The sequence below is a fragment of the Dromiciops gliroides genome, chromosome 1, assembly GCF_019393635.1.
Source record: "Dromiciops gliroides isolate mDroGli1 chromosome 1, mDroGli1.pri, whole genome shotgun sequence".
In the NCBI taxonomy this organism is placed as follows: Eukaryota; Metazoa; Chordata; class Mammalia; order Microbiotheria; family Microbiotheriidae; genus Dromiciops; species Dromiciops gliroides.
In genome coordinates, this window is record NC_057861.1 from 623,156,217 (window position 1) to 623,178,545 (window position 22,329).

The window sequence follows — 22,329 nt, forward strand, 5'->3', positions numbered from 1 at the left end:
CCCAGTCCCAAGGTACAGAGAGGCCGGTACCAATGAGTGTTGGAACAAGGAGGGCATAGTTACACAAGTATATATCCCAACCCCTCTCCCCCGACCCCAACCTGGCTGTAAGCTTTCTTAAGAAAGAGGTCAAGTCCTACTGGATTCTGGCTGCCTTTCAAAATCCACCACAGGACCTCATGGACACAGACACACGTGTATCACCACTTAGGGAATTGTGAGCACTAGCTGGTCTCTTAAAAACCATGGGGGGCGGGGAGGGGCAGCTAGGTGGTGCAGTGTATAAAGCACCAGCCCTGGATTCGGGAGGACCTGAGTTCAAATCCAATCTCAGACACTTGACATTTACTAGCTGTGTGACCCTGGGCAAGTCACTTAACCCTCACTGTCCTGCAAAAAATACCCAAACCAAAACAACAAAAGGGTTCATGCCTCTCCTCCCCCACACCCATTTTACAGATACAGGACTGGTGGTAGAGATAGGACTAATGACTCGGTCCTTCAACCTGAACAGAATTGATATCTGCCCATCTGGATGACTGTCTGACCCCAGTTCTCATTCACTATTAGTACCTATCGAATGTAAACCATAAGAGTCTTGCGGCTTTGGTCTCATAACTGTCCTATGAGGCAGGTAAGCTGGACAGAGCTTATCCTCATTTTTACAGATGGAAACCGAAGCCCAGAAAGGGGAAGTGACTTAGCTAGGATTGATCACACAAGTCCAGGAGCTGCCTAGACCGGACTGCAAATATGTTTTCTAGACCAGAGTTGGCAGATTAAGCAGACACTAGGCTGTTACCCATCCCCCAACCAGTAGGAAGTCGGCTGCCTAAAAGACCGTTTTTTTGAGAGCTGGCTACCTCAATTAGGACTCTGGGCGTGGCTCTGCCCTTCTGTCAGGGGATCCCTCTACCCTCAATCTCTTTTTTGCCCTGGGTCTCCTTGGCGGATATACCCTCCTCCCTATTCCTCCAGCCTCTTCCTACCCCTTTTGGGTCCAGATGTCTTGAGTCCTCTGAGTTTCCCTTCCTCAGCTTTCCTACTCATTCTCAGCGGGAATCCCCATCCCAGGGCTTAGTTCTGCTTTACAAGAAGGGGGGTGGGGTGGAGAAAGGATCGAGAAGAGAAAGGAAGGGGGGAAAGAGAAAAGGAGGAGAGAGAGAAAGAAGAAAGAGAGAGAATTTGTCCTTGGCACCATCCCTCTGTCTCAGCTAGTGTTGGATCCAGCCCACCAACTCCCAATTCCCTCCAGGAACCCAGGCATCACATTCCCTAAGCTCCTCCAGCCACTTGTCCATTCCAGATCAATATCGACAGCCTGAGTGTTTCTGGGAAAGATGGGGGGAGGGAGGAAGGAGAGGGGAGAGGGCCAAACCACGACCACTAATGGGGATGGGGTTGGTCAGGGAAGTAGTGCAAAGGAGTGAAAGAGGGAAGAACAGGGAGGGTGAGACCGCTACCATCCTTCCCATTCTCTCCTCTTCTTTACTGACAAAATTCTAAGCATGGTCTATACCTGCTGCCTGTACTTCACTACTCATTAGACCTCAGCTCCATAATAAATACTCAGATACTTAAAAATTAAAAAAAAAATTTTTAAAGGATTTAAATTGCTTTCCAAAGGTGATTTACATACACAGATCAGAGGTCAGGGACTCACAAACTGACCATATTTGCTATTTTGCAAAGCTATTTTCAAAGCTTCCTGTTAATTTTCCAAATCAAATTTACTGTTATGGGGCAAATCAAAAAGCCTTCTCCTTGAGAAACCAAACCAAAGGACAGACACACCTAAAGAGATAAGTGGCACCAGATTGGGACTTTGATAGCTCCAGGACCACCACCCTTCATTAACTAAGGCAGTTCAAATCGTTAGGCAGTGTTGGAAAGGGAATGGGGCACTTGGGTTCCAGTCTAGCTCAGCTGCAATGTGCCTGTGGCCAAATCACTCCCCCTCCAAAGTCTCCATTAACTCCTCTATAATAACCCCTGCCCTGTTCCCATGAATTAATTAGGGATAATTAATCCTACAATGTTAGACCTGGAAGGGACCTTTAAAATATCTGAGCTGAAAGGTGCCTTTAGATATCATCTAATCCAACTCATCATTTGACCTAGTAGGAAGCAGACTCAGGAGAAGTGATTTGCCCAAGGTTGGTTACACATTGACTCAGTGGCTGTGTTAAGATCAGAACCCACAAAAAGGCTGCCTCCCAGACAAAGGAAATTATGTGATTGTGGGGTACCTTTCCCCCTCACAACTCGGGCAGTATGGGGTTTGCTCACTTTTGCTTTGTTTGGCTAATTTCCTAGCACAAAATAAACCTCACATTTAAATTGTTTGAGTTTAAAATTTCTCCTCTTGATGGTGAGATTTTAAGGTGCTTTCAAAACAAGACGGTACAAAAGGCAAGACAGAGACAGAGAGAGAAAAAAGAGAGAAATGGGGAGGAGAGAAAAGGAAAGAGAGACGGAAAAGAGGAAAGGAAAAGAGAAGAGAAAGAGTCAGCAAGGAAGAGAAAGACAGAGGAAGAAAAGAAAAAGGAGGGAGGGATGAAGAGGGTGAGGGAGCAAGGGAGGGAAAGTCGTTAAGGGACACAGGAGTTTAGAAGAGAAAGAGATCTGTATGAGTGTCAGGAAGACTTTTTTATAGGAGATCAGGGCTTGAACTAGGGAAGGAAAGACGGAAGAATTTGCAGTGGCCAACAGGCAATGGGGGTGGGGTTAGGTTTAGAGTAGCAGGAAATGAATGACGGTGCTCAGGATAGGGGGATAAAAAGTGGTCTGCTTTGGCAGATCTGGGCTCCCAGAAATAGTCCAAAAGGAGGCAGAAAAGGGAGATCCAAGTTAGACTATGAATAACCCTGAATTCCAGGACAGAACAGTTTGGAATTTATTTGGTAGGCAACAGGGAAGTAACTTGAAGTACTTTGAGCAGGGGAGTAGTCTCTTTAATTTATGCATAAGGAGGATGACTGGCCCAGTATATTAGAAAAGAGATTGGAGAGGGAAAAGACTGGAGGCAGAGAGACCAGTTGGGAGGCTATCACTGTAGTCCAGTAAATAGGTAATGGGGAGTCGACCTAAGATGATGGAGTAAGCATTTTGGTAGTAGGATCACAGATGAACTGGAAGGGACCCCCAGAAACACCCAGTACAACCACCTTGGTTTTTTTGAGTTTTGGTGGGGTTTTTTTTGGTGAGGCAGTTGGGATCAAGTGACTTGCCCAGGGTCACACAGCTAGTAAGTGTCAAGTGCCTAAGGCCGGATTTGAATTCAGGTCCTCCTGACTCCAGGGCCAGTGCTCCACCTAGCTGCCCCCCACCTTGTTTTATAGACAAGGAAACTGAGGCCAGGTAAGTTGTGGCATGGCCAAGATCACTGAGGTAGGATTTGAACTCAGGTTCTCTGACATCAGAGTCTGTGCTCTTTCAACTGTAACTACATTGACTGGATCTGAGATTGAGGTGGGGGGGGGCAGGAAAAAAGAGTTGAAGTGAAGAACAAAGAGTATAAGATGATCCCGAGGTTTCAAACTTGGATGACTAGGAGGATGGTGATGTTCTCATATAGAAATCGAGAGTCTGGGCAAAGGACGGCTTTGGGGGCAGGAGTTAAGATGATGAGTCCAGTTTGGGAGATAGTAAGTTTCAGGTGCTGATGTGAACTCCAGGTAAAGACATGCAGTAAACATTTAAGTCTGCATTTAGGGTTAGAGGGTTAGAGATTGAAATTATTTGAAGAGATTGGGGCAGCTAGGTGGCACAGTAGATAAAGCACCGGCCCTGGATTCAAGAGGATCTGAGTTCAAAGTGTCAGACACTTGACACTTACTAGCTGTGTGACCCTGGGCAAGTCACTTGACCCTCTCATTGCCCTAACAAACAAACAAACAAATAAATTATCTGAAGAGACTACCCAAAAGTCTCATGCCTGAGACTTTTGAAAGCATTTTTATAATCATTTGGTGTTTAATCATTGACCCCTGTTGGCATTTAATTATTTGAAAGAAGATGGGCACCTTCTCCCCCAAGGGCAGGGATGGGCTTCTTTCTCTTCTGGCTGAGCACTTAGGGGCATTAATGATTAAATGTAGATTGTGTGCCAAAGCTTCCCACAGCCTGAGACCATGGCTTTGTCCAGCTGCATTGGGGTGCATGGGCCTGCTCTGCATTGGACTGAACCACAAGAGGGCCACCTAGCTCCTCCCAAGGCCACCACCCCTTTCACCTGTGCTACAGCTTACCTGGCCCCACCCCCGGAAGAGAAGTTGCCGAAGCTCAGGAGAGAGAGAGATCTGAAAATGGGAAGCCGGGTCCAATAGGGGGCCTCACACACCCCCAGCGATACAGGTGGGGCTATGGATGGGGCTATGGAACTGACTGCTTGGGTCGTGTCTGCAGAGGGAGGCTGAGGCTAGGGACCCAGTCACCTGTGTTTATGGAAGAGAATTAGCTTTGGGATAAAGGCTGCAAGGGCCAGGACTCCTGGTTCTAAGGAAGGAGCCTAAGTCTGACAGCCAAGGTTTCAAGGTCTGGGAAAGGAGAATAAGGGTGAGGGGAATGGAACCTTGAATTCAAGTGGAAAGATTGATCCTGAGGGCTTAGACACCCATGTTCTGGGAGGCGAGGGGAGCCTGTTGGAAGGGATGCTTCATGAGAATTTGGTCAGTGGTAGAAGGGCCAGCAACTGAGACCACAATGGCTGGGTTGGGGAAACACTGCAGGAGGGTAAGCACTTTGGAAGTCAGCTTCAGTTCTAGGGACTGTGAGGTGGCAAAGTCAAAAGAAATTGGGCTGACAGGTTCAAGATTAAGGAAAAAGAGAGGTCAAGAGATATCACGGGGAGGGAGAGAGGGAAGGAGGGAGGGACGGGGTGTCATGGGCGATGCTAGCCCCCCCTATCTCCTCTTCTCCTTATCAAAAGGAAACCGGGACCAAGGGCATAAAGAATAAGGGAAGAAGGGGAAGGGTGGGGGAGGCAGTGTCTGGGAACTGGATTCAGGAACAGGTTCAAGGTATGGTCCCCAGGGGTGGGGCCCAGGAAGTAAACAGAAACCAGGAGCCATAGCCTAACACAACCAGTTAGCCTGCTTAGGAGCTGGGCAAAGGGAGGACACAGGGCTAGGAAGCCAGATGCCTAGATCCTGGGAGATATATATACGAGGGAAGGAAGACAAGGGGCAAAGACTCCTGGATGCTGGAATAGGAAAGCAGCCTAAGGTGCCTAGCATCTGTGAGTCCTAGGGGAGGGCTAGGGAGCAGAATGCTTGGTTCCTGGGAGGGAAGGGATGAGGGTGGAGGGGACAGAGCACTTGAGTCTTGGGATAAGGAAGGACTGGAAGGATCAGGACATCTGTCTTTTGTGTGTGTGTGTGAGGCAATTAGGATTAAATGACTTGCCCAGGGTCACACAGCTAGTAAGTGTCAAGTGTCTGAGGTCGGATTTGAACTCAGGTCCTCCTGACTCCAGGGCCAGTGCTCTACCCGCTGCACCACCCAGCTGCCCCAGGATATCTGTGTCTTAAGAGGGAAGGGAGGTTTAGGGGATGTTTGGGGCCTGGAGCAATGAGGAGAAGGAAGAAGGAGCTGTATGTCTGGCTCCTAAAATCTGGCATTGAAGACCCCATGCTTGGGCTTAGGAAGCTTTGACGGTGATCGATGTGATTTGGTTCCCTCCATGCCTGAGTTACCCTTTGGGTTAGTAACGGGAATTGGGCAAACATACGTATCATTAACCTTTTATAGCAAGAGGATTATTTGGCTCCAGGGTTAGAAAGGAAGAAAGGAAAGAAGGGAAGCCGGGATGATGTTTCCCCTCTTTGAGGGTGGTTCTGGGGTTTGGCCTTAGAATAACTTGAGGGTTCGGTGAAAGGAGTGAAGGAAAGGATGCTAGGAGTCAGGAAGCAGGTGGGTTGGGAGCTGAGGAGCCAGAATGCCTGAATGGGAAGAGTTAGGGACCAGGATACCTGGGACCAAGGAGAGGAGAGTTGAAAATTGGGAACTAGGACACTGGTCCTAGAGTTGTTAGACATCACTAGGGGTGGGGGAAATGGCAATCAGTCTTAAGGAGGAGAGTAATCTGGGGACCAGGACACCTGGGTTCTGAGGTAGTCCACTAGAGGCTGGGAAGGCCCCCCATTGGCTTCTTTCTCTAGCTGGCCTCTCCCTTCCTCCCTGTAGATGCTTGGGGAAGCATGAACTCCCCCAGTAGTCCCCAGTTCGCTTCGGGGCTGCTCTCAGGAAGCACCTCCCCAAGTAGGGATGATGGCTTCTTCCCCTTTGTGCGGGAGAGGCGAGATTCCTTCCTGGGGGGGTCAGGGCCTGGGAATGAGAAGCCAGAGGATGAGCCTGAAGACCTGGCTGTGCTGCTTCAGCGGAAAGAGAAGGACTTACTACTGGCAGCGGAGCTGGGCAAGATGCTTTTAGAACGGAACGAGGAGCTGAGCCGAAGCCTGGAGGTTCTCAAGGCCCAACACGCAGAACGGGAGGAAGTAAGTCTGATTGATGCCCAAGTCCCCCAGAGAGCCCATCCTTGTAGGCAGGGATCCTTAGCTAGGAAGCTGATGACTGGGCCTCTAGGCCTGGCCCTGCCACATATGACCCTGGTAAAGTCACTGTCCTTCATTAAGGATCAAGTCACCCATCTGTAAAGTGAAGAAAGGGAAGGGCCTGGGTGTTTTCTAAGTTCTCTTCCTGCTATAAAGCTCAGTGTCCTATAATTCTAACCTCCCCAATATGTGGGATCCACAGACACACACATCCCTTTTCACCTCTTGACTGGCTGGCTGGAACACTCTCTCCTTGTTTCTGCCTCCCGGCTTCCTTCAAGGCCCAGTTAAAATTCTACCTTCTGGGGGACCCAGAGGCTCCCCTACTCGAGGGCCTAACCTAGAGAGCCTTGCCTGAACTTTTTGTTTTTTGGGGTTTTTTTTTGTGGGGCAATGAGGGTTAAATGACTTGCCCAGGGTCACACAGCTAGTGTCAAGTGTCAGAGGCTGGATTTGAACTCAGGTCCTCCTGAATCCAAGGCCAGTGCTTTATCCACTGCGCCACCTAGCTGCCCCCCAAATCCTACCTTCTACAGGAAACTTTCCCCAATCTCCCTTAATTCCTTCTGCCGTACCTTTCCTCTGTTGAGCATTTTCCAATTTATCATGTATTGCTTGTTAGCACAGAATTGTTTGCTTGTTGCTTCCCTTTTAGATTGTGAGCTCCTTGAGGCCAGGCACTGTCTGTTACCTTTCTTTGTATGCCTAGCACTTAGCATGGTGCCGGACCCAAAGTAGACACTTCAGGAATGCTTATTCACTGATTACACCCCACATACACACACACACAAATACAGAATGGTATACAGTAGAACATTGAACTGGCAGTCAGAAGACCCAGGTTTGAAGAACCAGTTCTGCCCCTAACTGGCTGCAAAACCTTGAGGAAGCTGTTTCCCTTCTGGGGCCTCAATGTCTGCATCTAGAAAATGAGAAATGTGTGACAGGATTGTATGGTCCTTCAGGCCCCTTCTTTTTTGTTGTTGTTGTTTTTTTTGCAGGGCAATGGGGGTTAAGTGACTTGCCCAGGGTCACACAGCTAGTAAGTGTAAAATGTCTGAGGCCGGATTTGAACTCAGGTACTCCTGAATCCAGGGCCGGTGCTTTATCCACTGCGCCACCTAGCCGCCCCCGCTTCATGTCCCTTCTAACGAGGGGTGTGCTAAAGCCTGCTCCTAGGGACTCGGAGGGCCTGATTGTTAAATTTTCATTGTAAGCATTTATACCTTGGATATTGGCAAACATTACAAATCAGGGCTTGGTTTATTGTTTTGTTGATTATCTAGATTTGAGTGATGGAGAAAACGTTAATAATGCAGGTTAAACTGAAAAGTGTGTTGTGTATCCATATTTTTTCCCCAGAGAGCCAGTTGTTAAATATTTACCAGCACGCTCCTGCTTCTAAGATTTTGAATGATATGAATATCACAGAAAGGGATCACATTCCCTCGCCCCCTCCCCACCCCCTTTCCACCTGAGCTCTACCCACATAGAATTTATCTAGTCAGACCAGATTTTGAGCCTAGCTTTGTTGGCCTCAAACTTGAGGGCTGAAGGGGAAGAGGTGGTTAGGAGGTCAATATTTTTCAGGAAACAGGGTAGGTTTCAAGAAACAAGACTGCTTAGCTGGCTCGGGGAGGGGAGAAAGGGAAAAGGGTGGGGGGGATATAATTTGGAACTCAAAACTTGTTTCTAAATGTTAAAAAAAATTGTTTTAACATGTAATCAAGGGAAAAAATAAAAATATATATTAAGGTTTTTTTTCTCCCCTTTGGTGAGGCAATTGGGGTTAAGTGACTTGCCCAGGGTCACACAGCTAGTAAGTGTTAAGTGTCTGAGGTTGGATTTGAACTCAGGTCCTCCTGAATCCAGGGCTGGTACTCTATCCACTGTGTCACCTAGCTGCCCCCAAAATATATATTTAAAAAAAAGGAAGAAACAAGATTTACCAGCCTGGGTGGTGGCAACTGATCAAGTCTGGTAGAGCAAAAGATCTGGTTCTAGCTCCATCTTGGTATTAATTTGTTGTGGGTGAGTCATTTCCTCTCCAAGTCTCAGTTTCCCCCTCTGTAAAATGGGGGGTTGAATTTGGTCTTCAAGGTACTGTGCACTTTTGATGATTTATGACTCATACCCTTAAAGATCAGACTGTTAGTGTCCTGGGAATTCACAGGTAGATGGGAGGCAACCAAGCAGCCCCAGGCTCCACCTTCCTTCTTCCAAACAGCACAGCACAGCACAGCAGAGGGGCACACAGGTTCCCTTCTTCCTTTCCCAGGTCAGCCCACAGGAGTCTGGGTGGGGCTGAGAGCGTCCCCCCACCAGTCGGACAGGTTTGAAAGACAAGGCGTGGGGTGGGGCGGGGGCAAAGGAGTAATTAGAGGGAGCCAAAGAAGCTGGGAGAGGGGAACCTAATACCAAGGGAGACTAGAAGACAGAAGGACAAGGGCTGGACTCTAAGGGAAAGAGTGCAATGGGCAGGGGTATAAACTCAGGGGAACTGAGGCGTCGCAAGAGAAGACTTCGAACCAAAAGCAAGAGGCCCAAGCAAAAGCAGCAGGTGAACCCTACAGAAATGTCCTGAAACTCCTTGCCTGACTCTTTCCCCCTTCCTAGTGAGGCCCAGGCCAAACCATCTGCCTCTATCTCTGTCTCCCCATTTTCATCTTTTCTCTCTCTGCTTTGGTGTTTCAGCGCTTGCAGCAGCAGAACCATGAGCTTCGACAGGGGCTGGCCGCCCGTGGAGCCGAGTGGGAGGCTCGAGCCGGGGAGCTGGAGGTCGACGTAGCTGCCCTCCGAGCTGAACTTGGGGAGCGGCGTTCAGAACAGCAGAACAGTGGGCGCCAACGAGCCCAAGCACTTGGAGAACTCAGTGAACAGAACCTCAGGCTCAGTGAGCAGCTTGCACAGGTCAGTCTAAGGGGATGGGGCTAGCAGGCTGGACAACTGGATACTGGGAGGGGAACGGGAGCCAGAACTATCATTCTCAGGGTTGTGGAGGGCCAGATTCCTGGGTCACCAGAGAAGAGGCTGAGGACCTAGATGCATGGGTCCCTGAAGGAGAGGAGAGGCTGGATAATTGAGTCCTGAGAAGAAAGCATGAAGAGTTGAAAGAACTCTTCTCCTCCTTCTCCCTGTCTTCTTCCCTACTCCTGACCACACATATATCAGGCCTCCCAGACAGAACAAGAGCTGCAAAAAGAACTGAGCACCCTTCGAGGAGAGTACCAGACCCAGCTGCTGGCGGGGACCGAAATGAGGGCCAGATTAGAAAGCCTTCAGGGAGAGGTAAGGGGCCAGGCCTCACCACGGAGCCGGGGGAGAGGGTGGCCTGCAGCCCCTCCATCTCCACAAGCTCCTCTCTGGCTCCTCCCCAGAACCAGATGCTCCAGAGCCGGAGGCAGGACCTGGAAGGGCAGATCAAGAGCCTGCAGGAGGAGGCAGATAAGGGTCAGAGCCGAGTACAAGCCCTGCATGAAGAGCTGCTGCTGCTCAGAAGGGAGAGAAGGGAACACAACCTAGAGGTAATGGGTCAGAGCCGGCACAGGGAGGGGCAGGACATCTGGGACCTGGGCAGTGATGGAAGGGGCGGGTGAGTGGAATACCATCCCCTCTCTGTGCACTGCCAGCCCTTGATGCTGTTTACCATTGCCAATAAGAAGACAAGGCACAGGGGGGCAGCTAGGTGGCACAGTGGATAAGCACCGGCCCTGGATTCAGGAGGACCTGAGTTCAAAACTGGCCTCAGACACTTGACACTTACTAGCTGTGTGACTCTGGGCAAGTCACTTAACCCCCATTGCCCTGCAAAATAAACCACAAAAAAACAAAAAAGAGAACTGTGGATAGGGTCACCCTTTCCCAGGGAGCAAAGAAGACAAGGCATAGGGGCTTCGAGGAATTAAACCATAAGGGAACTGAGGCTCAGAGATTTCCCAAGGGATGCCCAAGCCTAAGAAGCAGGGCAGGAAACCAAGCCTAACTTCACCACCAGTGCTTCTTCCTTTGGACCTACCTGCCTTCCTCCAGGGGAAGAGGGTCTTGGTGAAAACAGAAATCTGAGTCAGAGCAGAATCCCGGTGCTTCTCAGTGGGAGCCTACAAGCTCAGCCCAGGATCCTTCATCCAATGGCTTTCTTTAGGGATCTCCCCATGATGCTTTTGGCGCCACCTACTGGACGAGCATCACCATTTCTGGGCACAACCAGAAGGAAAAGATGGGAAGGGGCTGAATGCATTTATTTAATCATTCGACAACCTATTGTGTGTAGTCAGTAAGGATTTATTAAGCCCCTGTTATGTGCCAGGCATTATGCTACGTGCTGGAGTTACCAAGAAAGGCAAAAACAGTATCTGCCCTAAAGGGCAAAAAACTATGTACAGTCAAGTGTACAGGATAAATTAGATAACCAAGGAAAGGTACTAGTGTTAAGGGGTGTTAGAAAAGGCTTCTTGTAAAAATGGAGATTTTAGCTGAGCCTTGAAGGAAGTCAGGAAAGCTGGGAGGCATAAAGAGAATTCCAAGCATGGAGAATACCCGGTGAAAATGTATGGAACTGGGGGCAGCTAGGTGGTGCAGTGGATAAGGCACCAGCCCTAGATTCAGGAGGACCTGAGTCCAAATCTGGCCTCAGACACTTGACACTTAATAGCTGTGTGACCCTGGGCAAGTCACTTAACCCTCACTGCCCTGCCAAAAAAGGAAAAAAAATGTACGGAACGTCCTGTGAAGATAACAAGGAGGCTAGCGCCACCAGATCAGAGAGTACATGAAGTGTAATGAGGTATAAGAATACTGGAAATGTAGGAAAGGACCAAGTTACAAAGGGTCTGAAAAGTCAAACAGAGAATTTGTACTTGATCCTGCAGGTGATAGGGAGCCACTGAAGTTTATTAGTGACAAGGTGTATCATGATTTGCATGGTCAGACCTATGCTTTAGAAAGATCACTTTGATACCAAAGTGGAGAATGGATTGAAGTGGGGAAGAAGACCAGCCAGCAGGCTGTTGCAATCATCCAGGTGTCAGAAGTGGGTGTATGGGAGCAGCTAGGTGTCACAGTGGATAAGGCACCAGCCCTGGAGTCAGGAGTACCTGAGTTCAAATCTGGCCTCAGACACTTAACACTTACTAGCTGTGTGACCCTGGGCAAGTCACTTAACCCCAATTGCCTCACCAAAAAAAAAAAAAAAAAGAAGTGGGTGTATGAAAAGATATTTTGATTTGGCAACAGATTGAACATGGGGTGTGAGAAAGTGGGACAAGTCAAAGATGACACCTACATTGTAAACTTGCCTGAATGGGAGGGAGCATGGTGGTGCTCTCAGCAATAATAGGGAGATGCCCATAGTTAGTAGGCAACTATATGAAGATCCAGCAAAGGAGACAGAGGAAGAACAGTCAAACAGGTAGGAGGAGCAAGAGAGTACAGTATCATCTAGAGAGCAGAAACTATCAAAGAAAAGATGGTGGTCAAGTGTCCAAAGTTGCAGAGGTCAGGAAGGATGTGGATTGGAAAGAGGGCCATTAGATATAGCAACTGTGATCACTTCTAACTTTAGAGAGATCACTGTCAGTCGAATGATGAGATTGAAAGCTAGACTGAAGTTAAGTGTGAAGGAAGTGGAGGCACTGGTTGCCTTTTAAAGTTTTTCCATAAAAGGGAAGAGAAAGATAAGGACAATAGCTAGTGGGCACGGACAGATCAAATGAGCAGTTTTTGAGGATTGGGGAGACATGGTCTTGTTTGTAGACATTAGGGAAGCTGTCAGTAGACAAGAAGAGATTGATAGCTAACATTTTTATAGTGCCACATACCAGGCCCAGTGCTAAATATTTTACAATTATCACAGCTGATCCTCACAACAACCCTGAGATAGATGCTATTTTAAATTTTTTTGGCAAGGCAATGACAGTTAAGTGACTTGCCCAGGGTCACACAGCTAGTAAGTGTCAAGTGTCTGAGGCCAGATTTGAACTCAGGTCCTCCTGACTCCAGGGCTGGTGCCTTATCCACTGTGACACCTAGCTGCCCCAATAGGTGCTATATTAATCCCCATTTTACAGATGAGGAAACTGAGTCCAATGGATTAAGTGACTTGTGCAGGGTCACACTGTTAGTAAGTGTCTGAAAGGCAGGATTCAAACTCAGGTCTTCCTAAATCCAGGTCCAGTGTTCTATCCCCTGTGTCACCAAATACCTCACTGAAGATTAGTGAGAGGCATGGGATGATGGAAGGGGCAGTCTGTTGGAGAAGACAGGATGGAATGTGACCATTTGTATATATGTAAAGAAGTTTGTCCTGGCCAGGAAAAGCACCTCTTCTTGTGAAAGGTGGAAGAGATAATAGCAGAAGGTATCTGGGTGATGTGAGATGAGGGGAGAAGAGGTAGTTCTTGTCAAATGGTCTCAACTTTGTTCATGAACCACAAAGTAAAGTTCTCCATTGAGGGGGTAGCGGTGGGGGAAAAAGTCATTTGAAAAAGTTACTAGAATGAGTGAACTAGTGAATGAATTAGGCAAGGGTAAAAGGTTTGGGTAGAACCCTATGCTAGATTCTGGGAAAGATGCTAATACAATTAAGACTTGGTTAATGAATGACTGAATTGTCCCTTTGCTGTCATCAGCTAGAACTGGCCCGCTCAGAGGCCAGGGAAGCACTTGTGTCACTCAGACGTCTCCAGCACCGGGTCTCTGAGCTTGAGGAGGAATCCCGGCTCCAGGATTCAGAAGTCTCTGGGGCCTCCCTGCAATCTGAGATTGCCCACAGTTTAGATGAGGAAGGAGAATCCCAACTTCCAGTGACACCCCAGGTAAACTCTGATTGGGATTTGCCCCTTCTAACAATTCCTCAGACCATGGAGGCAGGAAAAGGTAATATTCAACAGAAACTAGTACCACTAAACTGGTTTTGGGTAGGATCTTACTGAATTAGGTACATTAGGCACTCACTTTTATCTATGCCTAGCCTTCTGAAACCGCTGACTTCATTCCTTGTTATTTAGTCATTTCAGTTGTGTCTGACTCGTCGTGACCACTTCTGGGGTTTTCTTGGCAATGACAGAAAAGTGGTTTGCCATTTCCTTCTCCAGCTCATTTTAAAGATGAGGAAAATGAGGCACTTAAGTGACTTGTCCAGGGTCACACAGTCATTAAGTATCTGAGGCCAGATTTCAACTCAGGAAGATGAGTCTGCCTGACTCCAGGCCTGCACTCTATCAACTGAACCATTTAAATTACCCCAGGTGGGGGCAGTTAGATGGCACAGTGGATAGAGTACCGGCCCTGGAGTCAGGAGTACCCAAGTTCAAATCCAGCCTCAGACACTTAACACTTACTAGCTGTGTGACCCTGGGCAAGTCACTAAACCCCAATTGCCTCACTAAAATAAATAAATAAATGAAAATTACCCCAGGTGCCCACCTAGTTGCCCCTATTCAGCTAATGCTTCTATTTCTCCTCTAGAATCAATTGCCTCTTTAAGTAGGAGCTTGCTATTAAAGGTGGTTCCATCACAATTTTCAGCCATAACCCAAATCTAACTTTAGTCAAGGGCCCTACTCTGACAAAGAAAATTAATCTTCTCTTCCTTACTGGAGATTCTGATAAATAGACAAATGAAAATTCAACTAAAAGGAAAGGTCATGGGCCTAAAGACACTGAGCTTGCCGCTTTCTCAGGCTCAGGGCTGTTCTTTTCACTTGGTTCTTAGGAGATCCACAACCCCAGTGTCCTCCACAATTCAACAGAACCCCCATCTCTAGAAGAGGGCTTGGAGCCCCCTAAGAAGCGGGCCTCCATGAGTCCTAAAGAAATGTTGGAAGAGAAGGAGGTGGAAATGGAACGGCTCCAAAGTGAGGTAAGCTAAATCAGACTTAGGGCTCAGAGAGCCAAGGAGTATGAGGAGATGAATGACTAGACAATCTTTGAGGATCAGAATGAAAACCACCTGGATCTTAGCACAGAATCAGCTGCGGGTTACAGAACACTAAATGTCTCTCCTGCCCTCCCCCCTCCCCCCTCCCCAGTTATCTTTGCAAGTGGAAGAGTTGCAGTCCCTCCGGGAAGAACTGCAGAGACAAAAGGAACTGAGGGAAGAGAAAGACCCTGAGTCAGCACTAAATAAGGCATTCTCTGACCGGGATGAAGCTGTGAACAAGTAAGTCCATCCATCCCTACTCTTGCAATAGCTTGGTGTGTTAGAAATGCCCCAAACTCAGTCAGAAATCCCAAGTTCTAGTCCTAGATATGTCAATAAAGTGGCCTATAATTTTGCTCCCCAAACCTTCACTTTGTTCCCATAGCTGCCACACTTTTTCCTGCCTCGTGTTGATCCACACCCAAACAGGGAGAGCTCTATGTGATTCTGTACCTATTTCCCACCTAGGTCTTTGGCCCTCTCCCTGGAACTGACCCGGGTGTCCCTGGAACGGGACTCTCTTTCACGAGAACTGCTGCGAACCATCCGCCAGAAGGTGGCATTATCTCAGGAACTGGAGGCCTGGCAGGTAAGAGGGGCAAAGCCCCGATGTGGGGCAGGAGTGTTGGTAGAACCGATAGTCCTCCACCTCCTGACCCTTTCTTGCTCTTCTTCATTCAGGATGATATGCAGGTAGTGATTGGACAGCAGCTTCGTTCTCAGCGTCTAAAGGAGCTTCATTCCCAGCCAGCAGCCCCCCACCACGGTGCCACAAAATTTTCCTTGGGAAGAGGAGGGACAGGGGCTGGTAGCTTCTTTACCAACCTTTTCAGAAGGACCTGAGGGGGTGCGTGGGCTGCATATGGGAATGGTGGCCTGGAGGTGACTTTTCTGGAAAGGTTTCAGGGTACAAGGGCTAAGGGGAGCCAATAATTTGGGGATATGGGTTGGCAAAAGGTAGTTAGACTCCAAATTCTGGAGCACAGCAGAAGTTGGGGCAGAGGTGGCTTCCAAACCAACAGGGCTTGGGAGGCCAAACATTCCTCCCTCCAAAGGAGTTCTCAGAAGTAACTATTTTGCATATTCATAGGCTTATCTTTTCTAAACCACAATAAACTTCAACTGGCCAGGGACTGGGGGGAATCCATAGAGGGTATTTATGTAACAAGGTCTAACAGAGTAATATATAAATGGATATGAAATCTTGGACTTTTAGTATCTGAGAGACTGGCTGGATAGGAAGTTCAAACTGAACTAAATGGCTTGCTTTCTTTTTGTTTTTTTTATTAACAAAGTAGATCCTAACAAGTGGGGAAGGGAAGATTGGAGAGAAGGATTAGGAGAAGGCTAGGGAGAAAGCTCGGTATCCAAGGTTAGTGAAGACATCAACCCTACAGCTATTTCCTGCAGCTGTCAGGACCTAGGGGAGAGGAAGGCAAATAATGAGGACCAGAAAGCTGAAGTTTCCCCATGGCCTCCCAGATCCCTCCTCCTTTGAGACCTCTGGGATCTTACCTTGCACTCTGGTGCAGCAGGCTGCTGGTTAAGGCTGAGGCTAAGCAGGCTGGGAGAGGAGCCAGGCACCTGGGCCTTCAGCTCCCCACTCAGCTGCCACTGGTTCACACAGGGTCCTTGCCCTGCTGAGAGGATCTGGGGAGAAGAAATGATAGGAAACCCAAACTTAGCGGTCGAAAGCATGAAGACAAAGGGACCAAGTGCCAGCTGGGAAAGAACCAAGGGAGAAAGCTCACCAGGTCTTGATAGAAGGTTACATGTTTCTGTGGGGCTCTAAGTGGAAACACTGTTGTGGGGGTGGCAGATCGAAGGTGCCAGAGAGTAAGAGCAGGGCCCCCTCCACATACCTGGAGAGAATGGTATTCGTCAGCATCCAACTCTAATTATAAATCATCTTCTTACCTCCCAGACTGCAGAGAACTTCAAGTGCAAACTCTTTTGCCCAGAGCCCCTAGCTGCTCACCATCCAATCTGAATCAGTTGCTAAACATCCAATCCACTTCCCATTCTGTGGTCGAGCACACTCCTGGGAAGGAAGAAAAAGGAAAGGGAGATGAGGGAGAGAATGAAATAAGCACTTGTTAAACACCTACTATATGCCAGGCACAGTGCTAAATGATTTGCGGTATATAACTTTTTTGGGGGGGAAGGGGGGGGCAGGGCAATGAGGGTTAAGTGACTTGCCCAGGGTCACACAGCTAGTGAGTGTCAAGTGTCTGAGGCCACATTTGAATTCAGATCTTCCTGACTCCAGCAGTCTATCTACTTTGTCACCTAGCTAATCTAGCTAACCCAGCATCTTAAGGAAGGGGGATGGGGAACAAAATAGTGAAAGCCTCACCTCATGTTTGTAAACTTCAATGTTCTGAACTTCCTCACCCGTACGAAGATCTGAGAAGAGACATACAGTGAGACCCTCAGGATATCTTATTATTTCTTTATACCTCCTATTTCTCCTGACCCCAAGCCTCTTCTGCTCAACATCCCTCCCTGCCAAACATTTCTGCCTGTAGTCACAACCCTCCAATAACTGCTCCCTTACCCCAAAGACGAACAGTGCCATCCTCACTTCCAGAGAGCACTTCAGGACTCCTTTCTCGAAGAGCCAGACAATGAATGTAATCAGTGTGACCTCGAAGTGCCCGCTAATGGAAGATAGTAAAGGAAAGACTAGTTAGTTAAGACCCCTAAAAGCTGCCTCTTTCCACCTCAGAGACCAGGAACCCCTCAGAGATAGAGGGTATATGTGTCAAACCGTCTGGCAAACAAGGGGGATAGCAGAGAAGAGAGAAGTGGTAAAAAGACAACACAGAGCAGCATTAGAACAGCATGGACCCAAGTTCCTAGGAATTTACCCAGGCAGGTATAGAGAGGTTATCCGCCCATTTGCCTTGTCTACAACTTTGTCCCTTTTCCATACCTGACTAGGCAGTACAGCCCCAACTTACTGTGAATGTCCCTGTCTCCAGATCCATAGTATGAAGCTGGCAGTCACCCCCAGCCAAGAAGAGGGAATTCTCCTGTAGGGGAATGGAAGCAAGGAAGAAATCAGAAGGTACAGGGAGCTGGAAGGGACTGAAATCAAGTCAGGGGAAGGGCTTGAATAGAAGGACTCAGGTGTCAGAAAAGAGCAGAGACTGGGCTAGGTTGAAAGCTGGCTGAAAGAGAATCATACCTTAGGGTTAAGCAGCAAAGCATTGATTTCAGGAACTTCCAGGCTGCTCCTGTTTAGAAGGGCAAATGGGATCAGCCTGAGAGGAGGAAAGAGTACTAGGACGGTCCCAACCCAACAAGCCTGCTCACCTGTATGGGGGATGACGACTCCACACTTCCTTACAGCCCTTTTCGGGAGAGAAAGCACAAAAAAGATGCAGAGACTCCCTTCCTGGTACCCAAGCATCTTGCTCCTCATTCTTCCCAAGAGGCATTCTCTTCACCATATACAGTCCCCACCCTTACCTTCTTTATGATCTCCCCCCAAAGCCAGGCCTTCACTTCACCATCCCCTGCACTGAGCAGATGCCGGTCTGTTGAGACCAAGCTGTACACAGGGCCATCGTGGGCTGAAAGAAAAATTGTGAACTCGGATGAATGCAAACCAAGCAGAAGGTCTCCCTGCCTCTGATTCCTACACTCCACCCCTCTCCCCACCACCCTAACTCCCACCCAGATCCAGATTGTTCTACGACCTCACCCACCTACAAAGGTCACCACTGGCTTCTTACTTTCCTCTTTGGCCTCTGAGCTCAAAGCAGCTGATAAACTGAAAGGGGAAAGAAATGATTTCGTGGAGCCGGGGAGTGAGCAAACGGGATCGAGGTTCTGGAATCGAAGGGATGATCGGTTAAGTCAGGGATGGGTGAGTTTTCAGGATGGGCCACCACCCTGCTCCCTTCTGGGAAAGGGTTTCGGAGCTAGGGGCCTTGGCCACCTGCCTTCCAATACCTGAAGATGGCAATCTGCCCGTAGTTGTTCCCTGCTGCCAAGAACTTGCCACAGGGCGAAATGCTCTGGGAGAAGATGGTCATGTGCAGCCGCTCCAAGGCCCGCTGCACCTCCATCTAGGGAGGAACAGACACCGGCGTCACACACACAGCCTCCCCCCCACCCCCACCCCCGACATCCCAGAACCGACACTCGGAGGGCAGGGCCCTTTCCTGACCCTAGGCCTGGAGTCGGGCCAACTCCTGCGCCCCGAGGTGACCCCTGTCCACTCTCCGCAGGGCCAACTGACCCCCGCCCCGCAAACCCCCCCCCCCAGGAGAGCAGTGTGGGACCCAGGAAGCGGCGTTCTGGGGGAGGCGGATTTTTGATTTACACAACTCATATCCCTCCGAGTCAGAAAGTTTTTCCTGACATCTAATCGCCTTCCCTCTGGCTGCCATTTTTGTTTGGACTGTTTCCTCGGTCTTGACGCCGGCCCGCACCCAACCATGCCGGCGAGACCCCTCCCACGGGATGACGCGTAGAGATAATGGCGTCCCACCCCTCGGGATGGGACTACAGCTCCCAGGAGGAAGTGCTTTCGACGCCGGCGAGTGACGTAGAATCCAAAGACGCGCGGCGCAGCTCCTCCCTCACACCTCCCCCTCCCCCACGACGGGCGTGGATGGAGCCCCCGGCTTCCGTGAATCCCCCCGAGCACCAGGCCCACTGAGGTGAGTGCTTGCAAGGCCCGCAGCAAGGCCTGCAACGCCCCAGCCCCAACTCCTCGCCGTGCGCGCGCACGACTGGCCCCTCTCGCCCGCCGGGGCTCGGACCCACCGTCCCGACGCACGCCGGTCCCCGCGCCTGCGCGAAGTCTCCGCTCCGCGCTAGCGCCTTGGCCTGGCGGTACTACACGCTTGCGTAGTAGCGACCGACTAACCACCGGTATACTGTGGGGCCCGCCTTCTTCTGCTTTCTGTCCCCGCCCCACCGAGGTGCAGACACGCCCGCTGGTGGCGGAGCCGCGGAATTCTGGTGGCTCCCTATGCCCCCATTTCGGGGCAGCGGGATCCGAATCTCTCTTACCCGCAGGTCCCCGGAACTCCATGATCCTTCAGCCGCCCATGGAGCTGGGCCGTCCAACTGGGGCCCAGAAAGACCCCAGGGAAGTGCAGGGGCCAGACAGGACCCTGGATGGCTGGTGTGTGGCCCTGGGGGCAGGGGGCAGGCGGGGGTCCCGGATACCCCGGATGCCTGGGTTATGGGGTGCAGAGGTGGGGACCCGGGGCCTTTTAGAAACCAGGGTTACAGGGCACAGAGCTTGGCCGCTGGAGGCCAGTATACGGGAGATAATGTAATCCTGGTCATAGGGCACCCAGGTGAGGACTGAGAAGTAAAGGCTGAGCATCAGGATCCCCGTGTTATATCATTAATCCACAAAACCGAGGACTGGTCCCTTGGATGTCTGGCTCCTGTGTCAGACTCAAATAGGAAGACACTTGTGTTTTAAAATGTAATATTATAAAAAACAAATTAATATTATTTGGGTTTTGCGTTTTTTAAACTGTATTTTCATTTTGTTAAATATTTTCCAATTACATTTTAACTTGGTTCATATTGCACTCAGGTTTGACCCTCGATATTGGAGAACTCAGGACTAAAGACCTAAATTATATAGTAAAGTTTGAGGATGAAGGACATGTATGTTTGGGTTATAGCTTAGAATAGGGAGTAAGATACCAGGATTTTATGCACACATTAGCACACACATATATATGATACAGAACTGAGATTGGAGGGGCTTAACTCCCTGGGTTAGATGGTACAGATTTGAGGATGTGTCATCAGCATCCTTGTGGTACAGAACACAGGATGTGCTTGTGTGACTAGTATGCCTGGGCTATAGGGACATAGGGTTGGAAGGCAAGGGCCAGGGCACCTAGATTATGTGGTACAGCCCTAGGGAAGAGGGATGTGAATCCCTGAGTTATGTGATACAGAGCTAGTGAAGAGAAGAGTGGAAGGGATGAGGCCTGGAGTAGAGAACCAGGCCTGAAACCTAGATGACTCTGTTAAAGGGCAAAGGTCTAGGGCCCAGAAACCCTAATGTTGGTTGCAGGGAAGGAGAAAGAAGGGTTTGGGCTTTAACTTCGTCTCTTCCACAGCTCCCTTCCCCAAGGAATTCAGCCTCAGAGCACCAGTCAATTGCTGGAGGAGCATCAGTGAGTTTAGGGGAAGTGGTTCCCCCCCCCCCATTCATCAGAATTCCCATCCTCAGGAATTAATACCCTCTCCCTTGTGCCCCAGAGTTCTCTTCCCTAGATTCTCCTTCCCTGGTCCTGGGTCTTAGTACCCCTCCCCCAACCCACTCTTCCCACCCCCCCACGCCTAAGAATCAGCTTTGTATACCATGAAAGGTGCTAGATTTGGAGTCAAAGAACCTATTCATTTAACCTCTGTAGGACTCAAGTTTCCTCCTTTGCAAAATTAACTAGTTGATAACTGCAGGGCCTTCTAGCTCTTAATCTGTGATCCTTCCCAAAAGCCTTCTCTCCCAGTCCATTTCCCTGGCCTCTTTTTCCAGGGACTCTCTTCAGAAGCACTTCAAGTCTGAGGAGAACATGGTCTCCCATTTTTCCCACCTCAGCCTGGACAATGATCACCCCTACTGTGGTTCATCAGTAGCTTTCTCCATGGGCACCCCAGCCCCACCTGTGATCAGGTAATGATGCCATGCTGCTCAAAACATTGAATGACTTCCCATTACCACCACCAAAAAAAAATTCATACTTCTTAGCTGAGCATTCAAAGCTTGGTACATAGTGCCTTCTTACCTTTCCACTTATTTCCTGTTACTCCTCATTCTGCACAAGCCAAAATTCTGCTCTCCTCACATTTGTCTATATGTCTCTATTCAAGCTCTACCCATTATTCTAGGGCCAGTACAAATACCATCTCTTCTACAAACCCTGATCTCTCCTTTTGGAAAGCCTCCTCCCAGTTTATACACTTATCAAATTCTCCCTTTTTCTATCTCCTTCAGTTTCTTCTGGCACAAGACCATTCACACAGCAGATGCTCAGTGTTTGAATTATGAAGCCTTCTCTACTGGGTTTGGGCTCTAGTTTCACCTCTGAGATTTCTGGGATCTTATCCCAAAACAAGAGCTGCCTCAGCTCCAACTACCTCTAGGACCAATCACATCTCTTCGGTGTCACTATTATATTTAGCTGCTAACTTTGAACAAGCTCTTGTCTTCATCTCTTTCCCCTCCCTCCAGGCCTTTAGAAGATTCTCTTCACTCAACTGGGGATCTTGGGGTCCTCTGCCCCAGCCTCCTGCTGGCCCTGTAAGTGTTGGAGAAGGGGAAGAGGGAAGTACCAAAACTTAGAACAGGACTGAATCCCCCTGACTACAATTTTTGCTTCTAGGAATCCCCACTCAGAGCTACTTCTCTGGCAGTATCCAGGAAATCAAATCCCAGAAATCCTTCGGCTGCTGAGACTGAGGGGCTCCCAGGTATACCAAAACCACAACCCCCATAGTGGGGAGGCAATGGAGCTCTGAGCCTCAAGCAACTGCCCCAGTCCCTCAGGAACTCAAGCCTCTCGGTGCCCCCAACCCCATCTCCAGGAGTTGGAGATGTGCAGGAGTTGGAGATGTACAGAATCTGGCCTTCTCCGGAAACCACAAATTCAAAGACCAAAGAGGGTCTAGATATCCATATATTGTACACAGAAATAGAGAATAGCACTCTCAGGTTTGAGATAAGTCTGTTACACTCACTCACACTCACAAGAGGTGGTAGAGGCAATAGAACCACAGACTGTCCACTGTGAAAAACAGAGGGTAAGGAACATCTAGGGGATGGGGTGGCTCCCATAATGGGGGTTTTTGTGAATGTAAAATAAAGAG

The 22,329-nt window shown here is 49.1% G+C and overlaps 3 protein-coding genes across 11 annotated transcripts; 2 read left to right on the top strand and 1 right to left on the bottom strand.

The window, feature by feature from the left end:
• Positions 1-6,200: 6,200 nt before the first annotated feature.
• On the top strand, positions 6,201-15,647 carry BICDL2 (BICD family like cargo adaptor 2). Its single transcript, XM_043975029.1, has 9 exons — positions 6,201-6,497; positions 9,249-9,464; positions 9,726-9,842; positions 9,932-10,078; positions 13,181-13,427; positions 14,303-14,412; positions 14,582-14,712; positions 14,941-15,061; positions 15,154-15,647. The coding sequence occupies exons 1-9, from the start codon at positions 6,201-6,203 to the stop codon at positions 15,313-15,315; spliced, it is 1,548 nt and encodes a 515-aa protein (XP_043830964.1). The 3' UTR covers positions 15,316-15,647.
• A 92-nt stretch (positions 15,648-15,739) lies between these two features.
• On the bottom strand, positions 15,740-19,522 carry THOC6 (THO complex 6). Of its 9 annotated transcripts, none has more exons than XM_043975031.1 (13): positions 19,252-19,522; positions 18,433-18,548; positions 18,186-18,309; positions 17,947-18,050; positions 17,791-17,828; positions 17,663-17,711; positions 17,436-17,507; positions 17,030-17,132; positions 16,829-16,878; positions 16,451-16,513; positions 16,224-16,334; positions 15,988-16,122; positions 15,740-15,892 (listed from the first exon to the last, which is right to left on the bottom strand). In XM_043975031.1, the coding sequence occupies exons 1-13, from the start codon at positions 19,520-19,522 to the stop codon at positions 15,809-15,811; spliced, it is 1,320 nt and encodes a 439-aa protein (XP_043830966.1). In that variant the 3' UTR covers positions 15,740-15,808. The 9 variants fall into 9 exon arrangements, with proteins under 9 accessions (XP_043830966.1, XP_043830965.1, XP_043830972.1 ...); XM_043975030.1 differs by having other exon boundaries at positions 17,663-17,738; XM_043975037.1 differs by having other exon boundaries at positions 17,663-17,738; positions 18,186-18,250; positions 19,252-19,346.
• Positions 19,483-22,326, top strand: HCFC1R1 (host cell factor C1 regulator 1). Its single transcript, XM_043975043.1, has 5 exons — positions 19,483-19,615; positions 20,580-20,636; positions 20,999-21,136; positions 21,695-21,763; positions 21,846-22,326. The coding sequence occupies exons 1-5, from the start codon at positions 19,521-19,523 to the stop codon at positions 21,979-21,981; spliced, it is 495 nt and encodes a 164-aa protein (XP_043830978.1). The 5' UTR covers positions 19,483-19,520; the 3' UTR covers positions 21,982-22,326.
• Positions 22,327-22,329: the final 3 nt, after the last annotated feature.